General features: G+C 51.7%; 1 protein-coding gene across 1 annotated transcript; it reads right to left on the bottom strand.

Moving 5' to 3' along the window:
* Window positions 1–1,105: 1,105 nt before the first annotated feature.
* LOC136548882 (uncharacterized) lies at window positions 1,106–4,835 on the bottom strand. The gene is made up of 2 exons (XM_066540252.1): window positions 4,732–4,835; window positions 1,106–1,973 (listed from the first exon to the last, which is right to left on the bottom strand). Exons 1-2 carry the CDS (start codon window positions 4,833–4,835, stop codon window positions 1,106–1,108), a joined length of 972 nt encoding a protein of 323 aa, XP_066396349.1.
* Between the last annotated feature and the right edge of the window lie 16,907 nt (window positions 4,836–21,742).

Raw genomic sequence — 21,742 nt, 5'->3', positions numbered from 1 at the left:
AAGCACGAGGATAAACAAACTCCAATGTGTTTCTCTGGAGACACATTGGACCGTGTGGAGCTGGAAGCCTTGGTCTGAGACTGAGATGACACACACCCATCGCCCATAGGCAGGCCACAAACACATGCCCTGGGCCTGGCCCATCTCTCAATACCTGAACAACTCCGGGAGTAGTGGTGGCCTCTTAGTCTTGGGCAGGTACTGACGCCTGACGTCCAGGCGCAGCCCCGGTGCACGCACGCTTGGGAGTTGCCAACAGGCGCCCGTTTCGGTCGGCTCGTGGTGTTGTGGCTGCAACTTCGCAGTCGAGTTGTGGCTGGCCCGTGGTGGATCTCCTAGCAGTAGTTTGTTGTGGGCTTAAGATCATTGCTGATTTGCTAGAGTCACGAAAATATGTACTCCTACCAATGTAGCAAGTTTCTGAATTTCGGGGTAGCCGTGATCCTACATCCTAGTTGTTTGTTGTACCGTCGCGAGTGGGGCGCCGCGTTCCACCGCTCCTGCTCGTCCGCGCTTGGCGAGCAGCGTGCTCAGCCAAAAAGATCCAGGCAGAGTATGGCTTCTCCAGGGTGCTGCACTCCTGCATGCGCGTGTTGACCAGCGTCTCTTAACCTCTGGCGCAGAAAGTGGCTCAAGGGGAGGAGGAGCAGGTTCATAAGACGCCTCGTGACATGTCGCGGTTTCAATCAAGTGTGACTTGCACTAGGAATTCTTTGCGAGACCGCCACTAGGAATTCTCCACCATTTCAAGGGAAATCTATGGCACAGATTTGCCACTTGCCACCCAAACAACCCAAGCACTGTCCCTACAAAAACACCCAAGCATGCATGGTATGGTACGATCATTAGACCTTTACGAAAGTGCTCCCAAGGCACTATCCAAAAAATTTTTTGAAACGAAAAGGCACTATCCAGAAAATTGTTCCAAAGTGGTTCCAAGTTTAAGTATTTTTTTTACTTGTTCTATCTATCTGAGCGATGTGCTGTCTGAAAGAGCGTTGACCCAATAGATACAAGATCTGGCCAATGGCTAGAAAAAAAAAGGGTCTTCACAGGAGTCATTCCTGACACTGACCCAAAATCTATTCACAATTCGAGACGTCTTTTACAAGGTAAGCACATTGAGCAGGGCAACTCTGGCCTGAACTATATGCCTGAACAGATGCTCCAGCCCACTCTCCACGGCCTCGACGCCGTCCTCTAGTTCCTGCAGCGTCTCTTGAGCGCTCATCGCCCCCTCATGGCCTTCCAAGTCTTTACATACTCCAACAAGTGACCAATCATTGGTACCTAACAGTTTCGACACGACGCACCACCTGCTCTTCATCCCCGTGTCCGCAACTCGCTTGGACAGCGAGGACAGCACGGCCACGGTGACCGCCACCGCCTCCGATAGCACCTTCACCGCCGCCGGCGTCCCGTCTGCATTCGCCGGCGCACCACGCCTGCTCAGGAGATCCTGCCGCCTGCGTCGTGCTTCCCCGCCTTCGCCAGGCACCGGACGTACCCGCGCACAGCCGCCCTGGCGAGCACGGCGTCGCCTCACCGCGCGCCGCGCCGCGCTCACGTGCTGCTTCGCGGACGCGACGGCCTCCCGGGCGCACTGGCACAGGTCCAGCAGAGCCACCGACGCGTCCAGCTCCGCCTCCACGGCGCTCCTCCAGCGCGCGCTCAACGGCGCGTCGCGGTCGCCGTGGAGCCGCACGAGCTCCTCGATGCGGCCGTACGCGTCGCCGAGCCGCCCCGCGAGCGACGGTTCCGACGCCGACGCTGCAGCTCGTCCTCGACCTCTTGCACCAGGGCGTGCGGCCTCACGGGCAGGCTGGTCGATCGCAGCTGCAGGCACGCCATGATCTTCGTTTCTTAACGCGGCACCGTACGAGTTCGACGACCCGTGCTGCGGCGTGCTGCACTTGCACTGTTGCGATGCGCCTGCAGGGGCCTTGGCCTCCTTGTCCGAGGTTTCGACGAGCCTTCGGCCTTCGCGGCGGGTTATATCCGTGGTCCAGACTCCAGCGGGCAGGTATGGCGGGGGCGGCAGCGTGTCGTGGGGTTGGGGAGGCCGGTGCGTCGTGCTCGGCCAGCGGTGTCGGATCGGTCGGGCGGCAAGATGCGGGCCGCGGGGCACGGGAGCCCGTGAGGTGGGTGGGCCGGCGGGGGCCTTGTCCGCTTGTTGCCCAGCCTGGTGGCCTCGTGGAGGCGTGGGCGCCAACAGGTTTTGCGTGTGCTGTTGGAGCTGTCTCCGTGCAGTGGAGGCATCGACGCATCGTCAAATTAGCTAGGCGGAGCACTCAACGAGTGAAAATGCCTCCGACTGCTTTGAAGCTGCAGGCGAGCAGTTAAAAGTTGAGCTTGATAAAAAGATTCAATTCTCAGCTGAGATTACTGGAGTCGTAGCTGAAGCTGTCCTAAAATTTTCTCTTGCACGTTTTTGAGCTGCTTCGTTCGCAGTGAGCCATGGCTGAGCAAGCTTGCCTTGCTAGTACTCTAGTAGGGCGAGCGAATTTCGCTCTCCACAATGGCAAGCTAAAGTCTTGTTCATATAAAACTACGAGATAATAAGCTCGTTCAGGATCCAAGCACACGTTCGCTCTGATTTCTCGCTGATAAAGGTGTTAAGATAATTAGGCATTTTTATAGTCAATTTAATTTAGAAATATAACATCAGCAGGTTCGTGACGGTATATACGTGCATGTGTATATCTCTAATGAACGCTACAGTATGCAGTGATGACATACAGATGAATACAGTAAAAGCGCAAAGTACAGTAATCACAGAGATTAGATTGTACCTAGCGGAGGGTCCCATGCCGAGGGCATCAGATGCTCCATTCACACTAGTCGACATAGTGCATTGCTCGAAGTCGTGGACCACAGTCGATGCAGGACGATGTTCGCAGTGCAGTCCCACGAACGGATCACTAGGAAGAAGACGCCTTGCTGTTCCGCGGGCAATCGCCGGGAAGAACACGTACGTGGACGAGCAGTCGGGGATCGCTCTCTAAAAACCTAATCGCCGCACACCCCGTGCAAGGTTCTCAGGCGGACGAGGGTTCCGGAGGTACCTGCTCTCCTGCTACTCCATGCGCGCAGAGGTACGGGAAAGCCAGAGGGCTACTGAGATGTGGTTTCTCTCAGAAGCGGTAGCGGAAGACAGAGATCTGGACTGACGGAGGACTACGGATATATGGCTACGAACGGAAGGGAGAAATGCAGCGGAGAATCCCAGGAGACGGAGAGGCGGAAGCGGAAAGGACGGTAACTGACATAATCAGTTCGTCTCCACCATCAAAGAGAGAAACTCCCGTGATTATGTGCATTAAGTGATAAAAGACTGGCCACGCACGTCCGCCCGCCTCACCACGCCCACGGCCTCGGCCCACGCCCACGGCCAGGCCCTGCCGGCAGCGGCGCGCGCGCGTGTGGCACGCTTATGTCCTTTTCTCAGCTTCTCAATTAAGATGAAAAATTTCCAACCAAATAAGCTGAGTCAACATTCAGTCAAAATTCCGTATGGTATTAAACCATACAACACTTAATGTTACGTACCATAGAGTTTTGTTTGATTTATTAAATATTATACGGGCCACGCCCATAATATATCCAACAATCCCCGCCAAACTCTAAGGTTTGTAACAAAGTAGTCTCAGAACCATATTTTTTTATATACCAGCGTTTTGATGGAGACTGTTAAGTTGAACATCCATCTAGAACAATAGTTTCACTCAGTCACAACTGAACAATGGACTAAGCCTTGAATTGATAGTTTTGTGTGAGGTGAATGTCATAAAGTCCTTAGCTGATACTTAGCTGCAAAAGGCATCCTCTCTATTTGAAGCATGTAAGTCATACTATAGTGCCTTTCATGAGTATTTAGAGATCACCCAAATCTCATAGACTGTGACCAGCAGTCTGACTCATATAGGTGTGTTCCTCAAAAGATGTTCTGTAGGACAACATCTTTGCTTTAGCAAGCCACTTGGAACACATTAAGGTAAAAATCAACCTGTCTTATAGAAAAAAAAGATATGCATCATAAATAAGTCTTACTAAGGATCTTTCCTCATAATTTACTACTAGCTTATTTTACCATTCTACTTCACGGGATCTCCGATCACATAGAATAGGTTACCACTATAGTAAATTTTAAGTGGGTCTCAAACCCATCTCTCTCGATGCACTTTCTATCACATTGCGTGACAGACCCTTAGTGAACTGATCTGCCAGATTATTAGACGTGTGAACATAGTCCAACGTTATTACTCCGGAGTTTCTCAATTTTTTAACAGATTTTAGTCATCTCTTAACATGTCTTGTGGACTTCATGTTATCCTTAGAACTGTTAACCTTCGTAATCACAGTCTGGTTATCACAGTTTATACAAATAGCCGGTATAGGGTTTTCAACAACCGATAAATCCATAAGGAGATCACGAAGCCACTTGGCCTCAGAGCCAGTGGTGTCTAATGCTATGAGTTATGCTTCTATTGTAGACTTCGTTAAGATAGTCTGCTTGCAAGACTTACAGGAAACAACGCCACCTCTAAGCGAAAACACATATCCACTTATGGCATAAAGCTCATCAACATCAGAATCCAATTGGCATCACAATAGCCTTCCAGCACTTTCGGATGTCCGATATAACGAATACCATAGCTCATGGTGCCTTTTAGATAGCACATCACTCTCTCCAGAGCACGTTAGTGATCATCTCCCGGGTTTGACACAAACCGGCTCAACTTGCACACAGCAAATGAGATGTCAAGCATTGTTGCATTAGCAACATACATGAGCGAACCAATGATCTGGGAATATCTCAACTGATCCCTTGCCATTCTCCGCGTAATAGCACACTAGGGTCATAAGGTGTAGGAGCAGGTGCACAATTACTAAACCCAAAACGACTCACCAACTTTTTCACATAGTGGGATTGTAACAGAGTTACCCCACCATCACCTTCTCTCAAAAGCTTGATATTAAGAATAACATCAGCCTCTCCTAAATCTTTCATCTCAAAATTATTAGTTAAAAATTCCTTCACCTCCTCAATCACTTTGAGGCTAGATCCAAATATCAGTATGTCATCAACATATAGGCACAAAATAACTCCTTCACCCCACCATACCGATAGTACACATATTTGTCAGCTTCATTCACAACAAAGCCAGCGGATGTTAAAGTTCTGTCGAACTTCTCAAGCCACTGCTTAGGAGCTTGTTTTAGGCCATATAATGACTTTAATAACTTACACACATTGCCTTTTTGACCATTTGCTATAAATCCATCTAGCTGATCCATATAGATCTCCTCCTCCAACTCTCCGTTTAGGAAAGCTGTCTTAACGTCTATTTGATGAACGATGAGACCATAAGAGGCCACCAGGGAAAGCAATACTTGAATTGTGGTCAATCGAGCAACCGGTGAATAAGTATCAAAGAAATCATCACCTTCCTTTTGAGTATAACACTTGGCCACAAGCCTTGCCTTGTACCTCTCGATAATACTATCAGGCCTAAGCTTTTTCTTGATCACCCATTTGCACCCTATAGGCTTGCACCCATAGGGACGATCAACTATTTCCCAAGTTCCATTAGACATAATAGAATCCAGCTCACTCTGTACTGCTTTCTTTCATAAGTCAGCATCAGGAGAGAAATATGCCTCTTCAATGGTCATTGGTGTGTCATCCACAAGGTACACAATATAGTCATCACCAAAAGACTTTGCGGTCCTCTATCTCTTACTCTTTCTTGTGACTATAGTGTCATCCTTCTTAGGATTTTGCATGTAGGGTTCCTTAGTTTGTTCTATCGGAGTAAAATTTTCATGCTCATGGGGAATTATAAATTCATGACCAGTCGTGCTAGGTGCATTTTTCATGGGAAACTCATTCTAAAAAAATATAGCGTCTCTAGATTCCATGATTGTATCAAGAGCCATCTCAGGAACACTAGAATTTATAATTAAAAATCTATAACCCACGCTGTGAATAGCATAACCAAGAAAAACACAATCAACAGTCTTTGGTCCAAGCTTTCGCTTTTTGTTTATTGGCACATTCACTTTTGCCAAATAACCCCAAGTTCATAAGTAAGAGAGATTTAATCTCTTCTTCTCCCATTCCTCAAAAGATGTAATTTCTTTGTTCTTTGTGGGCACTCTATTTAGGACATGACACACTGTCAATATAGCCTCACCCCACCATTCCTTAGATAGTCCCGTAGTCTCTAACATGGCATTAACCAAATCAGTTAGAGTGTGGATCTTTCTCTCTGCAATCCCATTGGACTGTGGTGAGTATGGTGGCGTCCTCTCATGAATAATTCCATGCACCGCACAAAACTCAAAAAATCATTTGAGAAATATTCTCCCCTGCGATCAGACCGCAAACGCTTGATTTTCTTCTCAAGTTGATTTTCTACTTCAACTTTATAGACTTTAAAATAATGCAACGCTTCATCTTTAGTTTTCAATAAATACACGTAGCAGAATCTAGTACAATCATCTATAAATGCCATGAAGTATCGTCTACCATCTTTAGTCAATTCGCCATTCATTTCACATAAATCAGAATGAAAGAATTCTAATGGTGCCAAGTTCCTCGCCTCAGTAATCTTATGAGGCTTACGCGGTTGCTTCGATTGCACACACACCTGACGCTTAGAATCTTTGACTAAGTTAAATTTTGGGATTAAATTCAGATTTGCAAGGCGCGTGAGACAGCCAAAATTAATGTGACAAAGTCATGAATGCCATATATTTGACTCATCCGAAACATTAACATTGTTCACCACTTTATTACACACATCAGCAAGCAAAGATAAGCGGAACAAGCCTCCACAATCATAACCTTTTCCAATAAATGTTCCATGTCTCGACACAACACACTTATTGGACTCAAGCATAATTTTAAAGCCATCACAACACATCTGAGAAGCGCTAACAAGATTCTTCTTGATGGAGGGGATATGCTGCAGGTTCTTTAATAGCACCGTCTTTTCGGAAGTAAACTTTAGAACGACTGTACCAGCACCAAGAACACGCGCATGCGAACCGTTTCCCATCAGTAAGGTTCCAGTCCTGCTGGCCTGATAGGAAGTAAACAAAGAAACATCAACACACACATGAATATTAGCACCGCTGTCCATCCACCACTCAGGTGAAAGACAAACTAAAAGAATAAAAGGTAAAGAATTACCATACCCAGATGTTCCTCCTTTAGTCTCGCTAATTACCATATTTGCTAATTTCTTTTCTTGCTTATATTTGCGGTCTGGCCACGTACTTGCCCAATGCTCATCACTTCCGCAAACAAAGCAACCTCCACCTTTCTTGTTGTTTTTCTTCTTAAACTGTGCAGTTTGCTTAGGCTTTGCATTGTTGTTCTCTTGCATGTTCTTCTTCTTTTTATTACAGGATGGAAATGAGTTTTTCTTCTGCACCATAATGGCAGTGGAAGACTCAACTCCTTTTCCACGATTGTCTTTTGCTCTCACCCTCTCCTCAACATCAAGAGATCTAATACGCTCAACCATGCTAAACTCTTGTCTCTTGTGTTTTAGAGAAGTAGCAAAATCCCTCCAAGAAGGTGGCAGCTTAGCGATTATACCGTCGGCCACAAACTTGTCGGGCAACAAACATGGGAAATGTTCTAGTTCCTTTGCTAGCGCCTATATCTGATGAGCCTGTTCGACTACAGAACGGTTTTCAACCATTGTGTAGTCATATAGCTGCTCCATAAGGTACAACTCACGATCAGCATCAGATACTCCAGACTTTGCCTCAAGAGCATCCCATAATTTTTTGCCTGATGTGCAAGATATGTAGTTTTTCTCATACTTGGGATGAAGTGCACTAATCACGGTGCCTCGAAACAGGTTATCGACAGCCAAGAACTTCTGCTGCTCCTTAGGAATAAACTGTTCAGGCTTTTCCTACGCGGCGCAATAGCAGTTCATCGCAGTCAACCACAATACCATCTTGGCACGCCATATCATGAAATTCTTGTCATCAAAATTATTTGGCTTTAAAGCAGCAGCAAAACCACTAACAGAAAATTACCTAACATTAGGTTTTTGGATTGTTAGATATTTAGGCATTTTCATAGTCAATTTAATCCAGAAATATAACATCAGCAGGTTCGTGATGGCATATATATGCATGTGTATATCTCTAACGAACGCTACAGCATGCAGTGATGACATACAGATGAATACAGTAAAAGCGCAAAGTATAGTAATCACAGAGATTAGATTGTACCCAGCGGAGGGTCCCATGCCGACGGCATTGGAGGCTCCATTCGTACTAGTCGACATAGTACGTTGTTCGAAGTCGTGGACCACAGTTAATGCAGGATGATGTTCGCAGTGCAGTCCCATGAACAGATCAACAGGAAGAAGACGCCTTGCTGTTCTGCAGGCAATTACTGGGAAGAAGACGTACGTGGATGAGCAGTCGCGGATCGCTCCCCAAAAACCTAATCACCGCACACCCCGTGCAAGGTTCTCAGGCGGACGAGGGTTCCGGAGGCACCTGCTCTCCTGCTACTCCATGCGCGCAGATGTACGGGACGAGGAAGCCAGAGGGCTGCTGAGATATGGTTTCTCTTAGGAGCAGTTGTGGATGATGGAGATCTGTACTGATGGAGAACTACGGATATATGGCTGCGACCGGAAGGGAGAAAGGCAGCGGAGAATCCTAGGAGACGGAGAGGCGGAAGTGAAAAGGACGGTAACTGACGCAATCAGTTCGCCTCCACCATCAAAGGGAGAAACTTCCGTGATTACGTGGATTAAGTGGCAAAAGACTGGCCACGCCCGCCTACCTACCACGGCCTCGGTCGGTGGCGGCGCGCGCGCGCGTGTGGCACGCCAATGTCCTTTTCTTAGCTTCTCAATTAAGATGAAGAATTTCCAACCAAATAAGCTGAGTCAACGTTCAGTCAAAATCTCGTATGGTATTAAACCATACAACACTTAATGTTATGTACCATAGAGTTTTATTTGATTTATTAAATATTATACGGGCCAAGCCCATAATATATCCAACAAAAGGCAACATAGTGACTACCAAAGGTTCCAAGCAGCTCTACTGTAGTCACACTACATGTCCCTTTCACTTCAAGTCTTCAACTCACTTTTGTACCGGCCCCTATGTCCCATTCTATATAAACATACTTACATACAATGACTATCCAAGTGATAATGTTAAGGACAGGGTATATAGCACACAACTCAACCACTAATTGGCTCAATTTCAGTACTAGGATCAGGGCGAGACCTTAGCAGCCATGTTCCCACAAAGAAACGGGAAAGTGGGACGGAAAACAGAAACTTGAGGTGTTATTTTATAATGCACGAACGTAAATGTTCTCGAATAGGGACATAAACGTCTATGAAACAAAGTTTTTTTTAACGAGGAACGTGGCCATGTTTCACGTTTCCGGCTGTTAAGGGCTAGACACGACTGCAACACACCCCGTCACCTAGATCTAGGTTGTTTCCCTGCCAAAACATCGTGTGCGCTCTGCTGCTGAATTCCAACACCACCGCGTCTCTCCGATTACAAGCGCCCGCGTTGCCAACGGTGTTGGCCAGCTCGCCTTTGGAGCAATGCCAATGGCCACCAAGGAACCAGCCATTTGAAGGCTACCATGTGACCTACGTCCGCTAGACCCTTGTTGTGTAGTGCCTCTCCTCACTCATATCATATGGAAGCAACATTAGGTTGTGGCCCTGTTTTATATTTGGAATAAAGGAATACAAAACACATAGAAATAGAAAAAACGCACAAATGGAATAGAGTAAAAAGTGAAACTAGGACTCTAAAATCATGAATGAAAAATTTGGGGTGTTTATTTGGACCACGGTCCACACAGCACTGAGCAAACTAACCACTATCAAGAGTTGGTTTGCATTCGATTCCATAACAAGTATCAGTACTCTAGAGAAAAGACATTTGAACTATGCTAGCCTTTTTCTAATACGAATTTCATATTGCTAGTTGAATAAAAAACAGTACATCCATACTTTGTAGATAAGCAATTTCCTAGATGCTACAAATTAGTCCATCTCTTCCTCTTTTATTTTCTTCTTCAGAATTGCTAGCCCTTGGACGTTCGGACGCAAATAAAATATCTAATGCTCTGTCGACCCACCACCGTAATTAAAAAACAGAATTGCTAGCACCCAGTTCTCCGCCTGCACTCTTACCACACTGCATACCCGGCCTCCTTTCCCATCATGTTCCATGCGCTCGCCTCGCTCGCCCATGGTGGAGCACCCACCCTCGATGGAGCACAACTGCGCACCAACCTACAACCTCATGCTTCACCGCCCAAATATGGCAGAGAAGAGAAGGGAGAGAGATATGGCTGCAACATTAAAACACAGTTGTTGCAACATCTTGAATCATCTTATAAAACAACTAGAGAAAAACCATTGCAACATTAAAACATAGTTGTTGCAACATCTTGAATCATCTTATGAAACTAGAGAACCTACAACAGCACAATAGAGAATGTTTCAAAAAAAACTTGGTCGCTTGTTGCACCATCGAAAAAAAGGCAACTACAACTGCAACATAGGAAAACACTTGTTTACTCCATATCGATCTCGACCAAACAAATCAACAATAGGCAGAGAAAAGTCATTGCAACAAGACTAACTTATTGTCGGGACATCTAGCTATAATAATTGCCAAAACATAAACAGTCATATGTTGCAACATCATAAGAATATAACATAAACAATCATATGTTGCAACATCACAAGAATGAAGTACCTGCTAAAATAGATCTTGGCGAGGAACTCCTGCCCTGGCTGCACGCCCATTGCCCTCTGCTCATGAGCGCATCGCTGCTTTGCCTCTTGCTCCTTGCCCACATATGTGTCAGAGCCTCATGCTCCTCCAATGTAGCAGTAGAGATCCATCCAAGAGGGGAAGAGAGGGAGGGGATAGTCTCGAATTCAGGGGGGGCACGAGGATCGGCATGTGTGTTGGAGCTTGCCGACATCGGCGTTGCCCCTGCCCCTGTGTCACAACGCTCACCTCTAGGCTTGACCACAAGGAATCGCTTCGGATTGAGATGGCAAGCATGGCCGAGCTCGTTGTGCCGCGTGCTTGACTTGGTGTGAGAGGAGCACGAGGAAGATATGAAGCGAGAGTGGTGTTCTGGGTGCAGATAGTAAAGACTGGGAGTAGAAGATAAGATGAGAAATGTGAGGCTAAGCCTTCAATGAGTGGAAAAGAATGAACGGTTCAGTGGGTAGGGAGAGGTTCGTGAGGTAGACGTAGGTGTCAGATCTTTTATTCAGGTCCAGACGTCTGAATAGGAGCAATTTCGTTGCTAAATATATAATTGGAGGTGTAACTGACATCGTATCTATGAACTTACCAAGTTGTTGCACCAAATTAAGCATTTACAAGTTGTTGCATCAATACACACTCATTTGTAAAAACTATGAGCACGTCCGATTACTCTTCTGTGTATATACTTGTATTTTAAGCTTAAATGATTATTAAATGCTAACTCGTGAGTTATACTGTGAAAGGGCATTAGGTCTACAACCATTAGCCCCCCTAAATATACCTCTTGTCGACTGGACCGAAACGGCGTGTGTCCCCTGCCTCTGCATCCGCGCACGACGTGTCGCGCTGGTGTTGCGGCCATGTGACCGAAGAAGAGTCATCCAGGGGCTGGCTGCCTAGCTCTGCCTACGATGCGCGCGTCGATCTCGGCCTCGGAGCTGTTGCGTCATGCCGACATGCGTGTGGTGCAACATGCTCGCAGAGTCGTGGACTGACGACGCCTGACGGAGCCATATGCAACTACGCGAGTCGGCTGGCTATTCGCTTCCGCAACGTTATTAGAAGACCTGGGCCCTGTTTAGTTCCACTTCATTTTGCCAAATTTTTCAAGATTTTCTGTCACATCGAATCTTTGGACGCATGCATGAAGCATTAAATATAAATAAAAAATAAAACTAATTACACAGTTTAGACGAAATCCACGAGACGAATCTTTTAAGCCTAATTAGACTATAATTGGACACTAATTGCCAAATAACAACGAAAAGCACTACAGTTGTATTTTACAAAAAAAATTCGGATCTAAACTAGGCCCTGGTGATGCCATGCACGCAAACTACAGACATCAGAGGTAATAGTTTTGCTTGGGTAAAAAAAATGTTGATCAAATCTTCAAGATCAACAAAATACTGAAAACCAGCTTGTCGGGTACCATAAAACGGGGTACCCCGAACGTATACCAAAAGAATCACTTAAATCCCATAAAAAACAAAGCCAAATGGTAAGTCATTCGTTAAACCCCGGCCTCGTCCGAGCCCACCGGCTCTCCGTCTCGCTCCTGGCCTCGCGCGGGAGGTCTCGACGGTCTGCCAAACCTCCGCCTCGCGCGAGGCCTTGCACAAGGGGCCTCGACGGGGAACCAATTCTCCGTCTCGCCCGAGGCCCCGCGCGTAAAGCCTCGGACGAGCTGTCGATTCTCCGTCTCGCTCAAAGCTGGCTCGGCAACAACCCGTCACTTCCGCCTCGACCAGTCTCCCCAATAGCACGTTGCGTCCCATTAATACGTCAACCACTCCCGCAATCTCAGCCGGACGACGGCTCGACACCGCAGAGTGGCCGACGGGACAAGAAGTCGCATCAACGCCATACCGACCTGGACAGGGCGCGGCGGGGATTACCGGGCACTGTTCTCTGGTGTTGTGCCCACGATCAGCGCCTGCACAACACTGTACCACGTAACCCCCGCCCCGGAGACAACGTGGCATGGGAGTCTAGTTCGGGTCACCATAGCCTCGAAATCAGTGAACGAGACCAACTGTTCCCTCCAAGCCTCGGCAATTTACATCAAGGTCTCAGCAACCTCGGGATTCACGTCTACCAAGACCCCCACGATGGCTCGGCCTCGGCACCAACTAGGCCTCGGCACCAACTGAGCCTCGGCTTCTCGCGCAGTCAACACACAGTGACCAGCACGCCGACCGCCACGCCCTCTTCGAGATAGCACTGGAGCTCCCACGATGCACAGGATCGGATGTGACCGGCGCGTCGCACCAGTACTTCAAGGACGGGACCACTCCGTCGCCCACGCCGCCATAGTAACAGGCTATAGGGCTCGGACATGCCGCCTCCGTCCGCACGACGCCATGTAGCTAGCGAATGTATCACCCTGGTCCCCCCTTCAACTATAAAAGGGAGGGACCTGGGCCATTTCTGGGGGACGGACGATTAGGCCTACGCCCATGCAACGAACTCACACATAAACGCACAGACGAACGCTCGAGCTTCCCCACTGCCTGAGATCAACATCTCAAGCAATCCACGCCACCCCACGTAGAGACCTGGGACTAGCTCCCTCTCTCGCCCTGCTTGTAACCCCCTACTACGAGCGCTTCGGTGCAAGGAATACAAGATCGATCTCCCAAACTAGACATAGGGTGCTCATTACCCAAACTAGTATAAACCTTGTGTCTCTTTGCATCACCATTCGGGATTGGGAACATGCAGTATAAATTTACTAGTTGGTTGAGGGCCCGTCGGTCCGAAACACCGACAGTTGGCGCGCCAGGTAGGGGCCTCTGCGTGTCAGTTTCGTCGTCCCAACAAGTTCTGGATAGCAAACCCCGTACGACCGCTATGTCTCAGCACGGTGATCTGGTTCGGGAGCCTAGAGTTCATGTCTCTAGGATGTGAGTACGATATGGTACTTCTCACACCCCAAGCCCCACCGACCGATGACAACGTCATGCACCCACAGCCTAGGCGCAGGTGGCGCCCGGGCGGCCGCTCTCGCCGCGCTCGCCAGGCACGATGCGAGCGGGGTCACCCCGACACCACGCGAACTCAGGGCGACACGCCACTCTCCATCGGTGTCCCATGCCCAGCTGTTGGCACAAGGTCCCTGGTTGGGGACCTGTCCAGCCTGAGCCTAGACAAGGAAAAGACGCCGGTGGCATGCAACAACGCCCCGTCATCAAGTTCTGCCCCACCACCTCCTGAGGAGCCAGCTGCGGCGAAGCAGAACCGACGATGGCACCATCTCGGTACCCCTTCGGGTTGAGAAATGCCGCTGCCTCCTATGCTTATGCCTACGCTTCTATTCACGCGGAGCCCTCGGGACACCACCAATGTTTCGCCCTCGACTTCGATACCACGACTTCGATTCACTCCCAGCACGCCGACTCCTCGAAGGAGGACGAGGCGTGGGCCAGAGCGGATTTCTCTGGACTTTGTGACCCCGAAGCCATGCACCGCTTCCTAGCCGCGAGTGACTATTGCTTCGGCTACTCCGACTCTGACGACAAAGGTGCTTACGATCCCACTCGTGAGTGCTTCCACGTCGGACTCGGGATGCCGAGCACGGGCGATGAGGACGAGGGGCAGGCAGCCGTACTCCGCTTTGCCAGGGAACGGGCGACGCCACACGCTCATGCATTGTCCCACCAGTAGCACGGAACGAGAACCTTGCCCTCGGACAGCTTCGACGCCCGGACCTGGAGCAGCTCCGTGAGCTTCAGGCCAAGGTCGAGCAAGACCGACTCCTTCTGCAACAGCTCCGAAACACTCTCGAGCAGGAGCAGCAAGGTCGTGGTGACGGCAGAGGAGCCCGACGGTGGGCCCACGACATCCACCACTGCATCAACGACGACGAAGGGGGCGAGCATCCCCCAATCTTCAATCGCGCTAGCCAGAATGTCGCAGCTGCGGTGATGCTAGTCTGCACGATGCCCGAGCCCTCTACCATGGAGGAGCGATGGGTCCGCGGCGAGCTCCGAGATCTCCTAGAGACCGCCGCGGTGCAGCAGGCCGAGAGTTCCGCCTCCCGATAGCGCGGAGCCACCTCGGACCTCCCCTCAGCACCGTATCGGTAGGATAGGGAGGCCTCGGTTTGTCCCGAGCCTGCTCGGGCACCAACAATCAACAGGGTCCCCTTGCTGCATGACCGCCTCGACAACCGATGCGAAGCATGGGACGACCACGAGGTGGTCAGCAGGCGACAACGCCACGACAATGAGGGGCCTACCCATGGCTACCATCCACACTGAGGGGGCCACTACGATAGTGGGGAGGACCGCAGCCCCTCTCCTGAACCGCCTCACCCCCGAGTTTTTAGCAGGGTCATCCGCGGCGCTCAGTTTCTAGCCTAGTTTCGCCAACCGACCAACCTCACAAAATATAGCAGTGAAACCAACACCGAGCTTTGGCTGGCTGATTATCGCCTGGCTTGTTAGCTAGGCGGCGCGGATGATGACCTGCTCATCATCCGCAATCTCCCCTTGCTCTTGTCAGACTCGGCATGAGCCTGGCTCAAACACCTTCCTCCCTCGCAAATCCACGACTGACGCGACTTGGTTAGGATCTTCGTCGGGAATTTCCAGGGCATGTACGTGCACCCTAGAAACTCCTGGGACCTTAAGAGCTATCGCCAGAAACCGGACGAGTCTCTCCGAGACTTCATCCAGTGCTTCTCTAAATAGTGCACCGAGTTGCCCAGCGTCGGCGACTCAGAAATCGTCCAGGCTTTCCTCTCTGGCACCACCTGCCGAGACCTGGTTCGAGACCTAGGCCAAAACATGCCACGCTCGGCCGCCGCGCTCCTCGACATCGCCACCAACTTCGCCTTGGGCGAAGAGGTAGTTGTAGCCATCTTCCCCGACAACGACGCCAAGGGAAAGCGGAGGGACGAGGCCACCGAGGCCTCGGCTCCCTGCCTCCCTAGGAAAAAGAAAAAGGGTCACCAGGGGAAGCAGGAGATCCTCGAGGCTGATCTAGTCATAGCCGCGGAGCACAAGAATCCCTGAGGCCCCAGGGGCCCTGGGCTCTTTGACGACATACTGAAGAAGCCCTGCCCTTATCACCAGGGCCCGATGAGGCATGCCCTCGAGGATTGCACCATGCTCCGGTGTTATTACGCCAAGCTCGGGCTCCCCGATGACGACGCCAAGAAGAGGGGCGCCGGTGACCGGGATGACGACAAGGACAAAGGGTTCCCCGAGGTGCACAACGCCTTCATGATCTTCGGTGGAACCTCGGCGTGCCTTACGGCACGCCAGCGAAAGAGGGAACGCTGAGAGGTCTTCTCGGTTAAGGTGGCCACTCCCTGATACCTCGACTGGTCTCGAGAGGCGATCACCTTTGATTGGGATGATCACCCCGACCATGTCCCTAATCCCGGGCAGTACCCACTCATTGTCGACCCGATCATCGGCAACACCCGACTCACCAAGGTGTTGATGGACGGAGGCAGCGGCCTCAACATCCTCTACGCCAACACCTTGGAGCTCCTGGAGATCAACCGGTCATAGCTCCGGGGTGACACCATGCCTTTCCACGACATTGTGCCAGGGAAACGCATGTGACCCCTCGGGCGCATCGACCTTCCCGTTTGCTTCGGCACCCCCTCCAACTACCGCAAGGAGGTCCTCACCTTCGAGGTGGTTGGGTTCAAGGGAACCTACCATGCCGTCCTGGGGTGGCCATGCTACGCCAAGTTCATGGCGGTCCCCAACTACACCTACCTCAAGCTCAAGATGTCGGGTCCCAACGGCGTCATCACAATTGAGTCCATGTACGGACATGCATACGACTGCGACATCGAGTGCATCGAGTACGCTGAGGCTCTCATGGAGGCCGAGACCCTCATCGTTGACCTTGACCGACTCGGCAGCTAGCTGCCCGAGCCCAAGCGTCGAGCCAGGGACTTTCGAGCCCGCTGGAGGCCATCAAACTCGTCCCAGTCGACCCCGCCTGCCCCGACGACCGGGCGCTGAGGATCAGCAGCCACTCTCGACATCAAATAGGAAGCCATGCTCGTCGACTTTCTCCGCGCGAATGCCGATATGTTCGCATGGAGTCCCTTGGACATGCCGAGCATACCGAGGGAGGTCGCCGAGCACGCCTTGGACATCCGGGCCAGCTCCAGGCCGGTGAAGCAGCGCCTACGCCGATTCGATGAGGAAAAACACAGGACCATCGGCGAGGAGGTGCAGAAGCTCTTGGCGGCCGGATTCATCAAGGAAGTATCCCATCCAGAGTGGTTGGCTAACCCCATGTTAGTCAAAAGAAAAATGGGAAGTGGAGGATGTGTGTAGACTACACTGGTTTGAATAAAGCCTGTCCGAAAGTCCCCTTCCCATTACCTCGAATCGATCAAATCATTGACTCCACTACGGGATGCGAGACCCTAGTCTTTCCTTGATGCTGTATTCCGGTTACCATCAAATCAAGATGAAAGAGTCCGACCAGCTCGTGACTTCTTTTATCACACCATTCAGCATGTACTGCTATGTGACAATGCCTTTCGGCCTCAGAAACGCAGGGGCCACATACCAGCGGTGCATGACCTAGGTCTTTGGCGAGCACATCGGGCGAACCATCGAGGCCTATGTGGATGACATCGTGGTCAAGACCAGAACGGTCGGGGATCTCATCGATGACCTGGAGATAGCCTTCAACTGCCTTAGAGAGAAGGGCATCAAGCTCAACCCCGAGAAGTGTGTGTTTGGGGTCCCCCGAGGCATGCTCTTGGGATTCATAGTCTCAGAACGTGGCATCGAGGCCAACCCGGAGAAGGTCTTGGCCGTAACCAGCATGGGACCGATCCGAGACCTCAAGGGAGTGCAGAGGGTCATGGGATGCCTTGCGGCCCTGAGCCGCTTCATCTCGCGCCTTGGCGAAAAGGGCTTGCCTCTGTACCGCCTCTTGAGAAAATCCGAACGCTTTTCTTGGACCCCCGAGGCCGAAGAAGCCCTCGCCAAGCTCAAGGCACTGCTCACCAATCCTCCCGTCCTGGTACCGCCAGCCAGGGACGAGGCCCTCTTACTCTACATCACCGCAACAACCCAAGTGGTCAGCGCGGCCGTGGTAGTGGAGAGGCAGGAAGAGGGGCACGCTCTACCCATCCAACTGACCTATTTACTTCATCAGCGAAGGTGCTCTCCGAGACCAAAACGTGCTACCCCCACATCCAGAAGCTAGGTCTACGCCATAGTCCTGGCCCGGCGCAAGCTGCGTCACTACTTCGAGTCCCACCCAGTGACCGTGGTATCATCTTTCCCCTTGGGAGAGATAATCCATAACCGGGAGGCCTCGGGTAGGATAGCCAAGTGGGTCGTCGAGCTTATGGGGGAAGCCTTGACTTTTGCGCCTCGGAAAGCGATTAAGTCTTAGGTCTTGGCCGATTTTGTGGCTGAGTGGACCGACACCCAACTGCCACCTGCTCAAATTCAGATAGAGTGCTGGACCATGTACTTCGACGGGTCCCTGATGAAGACCGGGGCAGGCGCGGGTCTGCTCTTCATCTCGCCCCTCGGAGTACACATGCGCTACATGGTTTGGCTCCACTTCGCCACCTCCAACAACGTAGCCGAGTACGAAGCCCTCGTCAATGGCTTGCAAATCGCCATCGAACTTGGGGTACGGCGTCTCGACGTCCGGGGCGACTCGCAGCTCATCGTCGATCAAGTCATGAAGGAGTCAAACTGCCTCGACCCCAAAATGGAGGTGTACTGCAAGTTGGTACGTCGCCTAGAAGACAAGTTCGACGGTCTTGAACTCAACCACATCGCGCGGAAATACAACGAGGCCACGGACGAACTGGCAAAGATGGCGTCGGCACGGGCTCCGGTCCCCCCAAACGTCTTTGCCAGAGACCTCCACAAGCCTTCCATCGACTGCGCCTCGGATAGCGGAAGAGGGCCCGCCGGCCGAACCCACCGCAGGGCTCGACGCCCCCTCTGCCGCCGAGACTCCTTCAGCCGAGCCCGAGGTCATGGAAGTCAACACGGAGCCTCCCTAGACCGACCAGGACACGGACTGGCGAGTCCCGTTCCTTGATTGGCTCGCTCGTGGAGAGCTTCCTACTGATAGGACCAAAGCCCGGCGGCTTGCGCGACAAGCCAAAACTTACGTCCTCTGCAACGGCGAGTTATACCGGCGAAGTCCATCTGGCGTCCTCCAACGATGCATCACCACCGAGGCAGGCCTAGGCCCTACTTTGGGACTTGCATGCGGGGGCTTGCGGGCACCATGCGGCGCCTCGGACGCTCAGTCGGAAACACCTTCCGCCAAGGGTTCTACTGGCCGACGGCGGTTGCTGATGCCACCAAGTTAGTACGCTCCTGCGAGGGATGCCAGTACTACGCGCGGCAGACGCACCTCCCGGCCTAGGCCCTCCAAACCATCCCCATTACATGGTCGTTTGCCGTGTGGGGGCTCGACATGGTCGGGCCTCTAGCAGAAGGCCCCCGGGGGCTACACCCATCTGCTGGTAGCAATCGATAAGTTCTCCAAGTGGATCGAGGCTCGCTCGATCAATCAAATTAAATCCGAGCAAGCGGTGCTGTTCTTCACGGACATCATCCACAGGTTCGGGGTTCCAACACCATCATCACCGACAACGGGACACAGTTCACCGGCCAAAAATTCTTGACATTCTGCGATGACCACCACATCCGTGTGGCCTGGTCGGCCGTAGGACACCCAAGGACAAACGGCCAAGTAGAACGTGCTAACGGCATGATCCTACAAGGCCTCAAGCCAAGAATTTACAACCGGTTGAAGAAATTTGGCAAGAAATGGCTCGCCGAACTCCCGTCGGTCATCTGGAGCCTGAGGAACACTCCAAGCCGAGCCACGGGGTTCACACCTTTCTTCCTGGTCTATGGAGCCGAGGCTGTCCTCCCCACTGACTTGGAATATGGTTCCCCGAGGCTACAGGCCTACAACGAGCAAAGCAACCGCACCACCCGCGAAGACGCCCTCGACCAACTAGAGGAAGCCAGAGATGTGGCACTACTACATTCGGCCAAGTACCAGCAAGCCCTATGGCGCTATCAGGCCTAGCGCATTCGAAGCCGAGACCTGAAGGTAGGCGACCTAGTGTTGAGGCTAAGGCAGAGCAACAAGGGCCGCCACAAGCTGACCCCACCGTGGGAAGGACCATACATCGTCGCCCAAGTGCTAAGCCCGGGACCTACAAGCTAGCCAACGAGAAGGGCGAAATCCTCACCAACGCTTGGAACATAGAATAGCTACGTCGCTTTTACCCTTAAATTTCCAAGCATTGTATACATCGTTTCTCGAAATACAATTAAGAAGCGTTCTTCAGTTGTTCTAATTCCTCGAGAAACCCCCCGAGCCCCATCATGGGCCTCGGTAGTGCGATAACATCACAAGGGAGACACGGCTCTGCTTCTGTAGAACCGAGCCTCCCTCGGGGGCTAGATGGGGGACTCCCCCCTAAGTCCCACACACCATTTTTTAGTCATTTTTTGAAAAAAATTCCTATGCCAAACTTTCTAGCACGCTCTGACGAATCGGTTGTGAAAAACCCAAGGACCGAAAGTCTGTCTTAGGGCCAGAAGGCCGGTAGAGTCGCGAGATGGCCTACGCCTCCGGGCTATGGCACTCCCTCACCACCTTTCGCCCAAGGGGCGGCTTAGGTTCCAAAGAGGGTTTTTTTGCAAAAGACATCTGATCAGAGACAACAGAGGGCAGAGGCTCGGAAATACAAGAAAAACGATTAAGAAGCACGAGTACTTTAAAAAAGGCCTCGACGGCCACAAGCGTTACGATACAAAGTTAATCCCTATTCTATTTACATGGCCTCTTGGGCCCAGGTCAAGGCTCAGGGCCTCCAGCGTCGGCGGACGGCGGGGAGGGACCACCTCCTCTTCGAATAGCTTGGCCAGCACCATGCCAGGGCCCTCCGCCGCCTCTATCAGCTTCGCGACCGCCTCGTCGACCTCCTCATCATCGTCGGGCAGGACGTAGCCATCGCTGATGGCCTAGAGGTCAACGCCGATGTAGTGCAAGGCGATGATGGTCAGCGCGCGCTTGACACCCGTGTGCAGCGCTCCTCAGAGCCGCTCGCGCACTTGGCCACTCAACGCGATCATACGGCTCCCAAGGGAGCTACCCGACTAAACCCCCTCGACCTCCAGGGCCTCACAGGTGGTACGGGCGACACCTTTCAGTGCGTCGTGCTCCCCGATCTCAGTCTCGAGCACCACCTGCACCGCGATGGAAGCCTCGGCTGCCCGGGTGACCTCTGCCTCCAACTCCACGCCACAGGAAACAGAATGGGGTTGAGCGCAAAGTGAAACAAGCCAAATAGGGACGGAAGCCTATGGGACTCACCCTTGGCCTTCTGCTCCCAGCATCGGGCCTTGACATGAGAGGCCTCAGCTTTCTCCTTCTAGCGCTGGGCCTTGACCCAGGGAAGCCTCAGCCTTCTCCTTCAGGCGCTGGGCCTCGACCCAAGTAGCCTCGGCTGCCCTGGAAGCCTCGTTCCCTAGCTCTGCATCACACCAGGGAGTTAGGGGCCGAATACAAGAAAAACAAACTAAATAAAGGGAATGAGACTCACCTTCGGCCTTCCCCCTCTAGACCACAGCCTCAGTCCGAGAGGCCTCAGCCACCTTAAGGGCCTCATCCAAGGCGCCTTTCGTCAGTTGGTGCGCACTCTGCTCCACCCCTAGCTGCCCAGCAAGGACCTTGCCCGAGGCCGTGGCTTCTTCAGCCCGGGACCTGAAGGCATCCCGGTCACCGGCCACGCGAGTTAGCTCCTCCTCCAACTCCTTGACCCACGTCGCTAGAGGGGCGACCTACTCCTAGGCCATGGCCGCCTCGACCTTCGCATCGGCACAATGAAGGCGCAGGTCCTCCACCTCTATGCTCTGCGCCGACAGGAGCTCATTGGCGCCAGCAAGAAGGC

This window comes from Miscanthus floridulus, chromosome 4, assembly GCF_019320115.1.
Source record: "Miscanthus floridulus cultivar M001 chromosome 4, ASM1932011v1, whole genome shotgun sequence".
Taxonomy (NCBI): Eukaryota; Viridiplantae; Streptophyta; class Magnoliopsida; order Poales; family Poaceae; genus Miscanthus; species Miscanthus floridulus.
The sequence above is the reverse complement of the archived record's forward strand: the minus strand, read 5'-3'. Positions and strand labels throughout refer to the sequence as shown.

What these genes read in the sequence shown, in the direction of transcription:
- LOC136548882 (XM_066540252.1), bottom strand. Translation starts at nt 4,835, where the DNA reads ATGGCAAGGGATCAGTTGAGATATTCCCAGATCATTGGTTCGCTCATG. An exon ending in GCTGTGTGCAAGTTGAGCCG is followed by an intron (nt 1,974 to 4,731) that starts GTTTGTGTCAAA and finishes CGAAGGCCGAAG; the next exon opens with GCTCGTCGAAACCTCGGACA.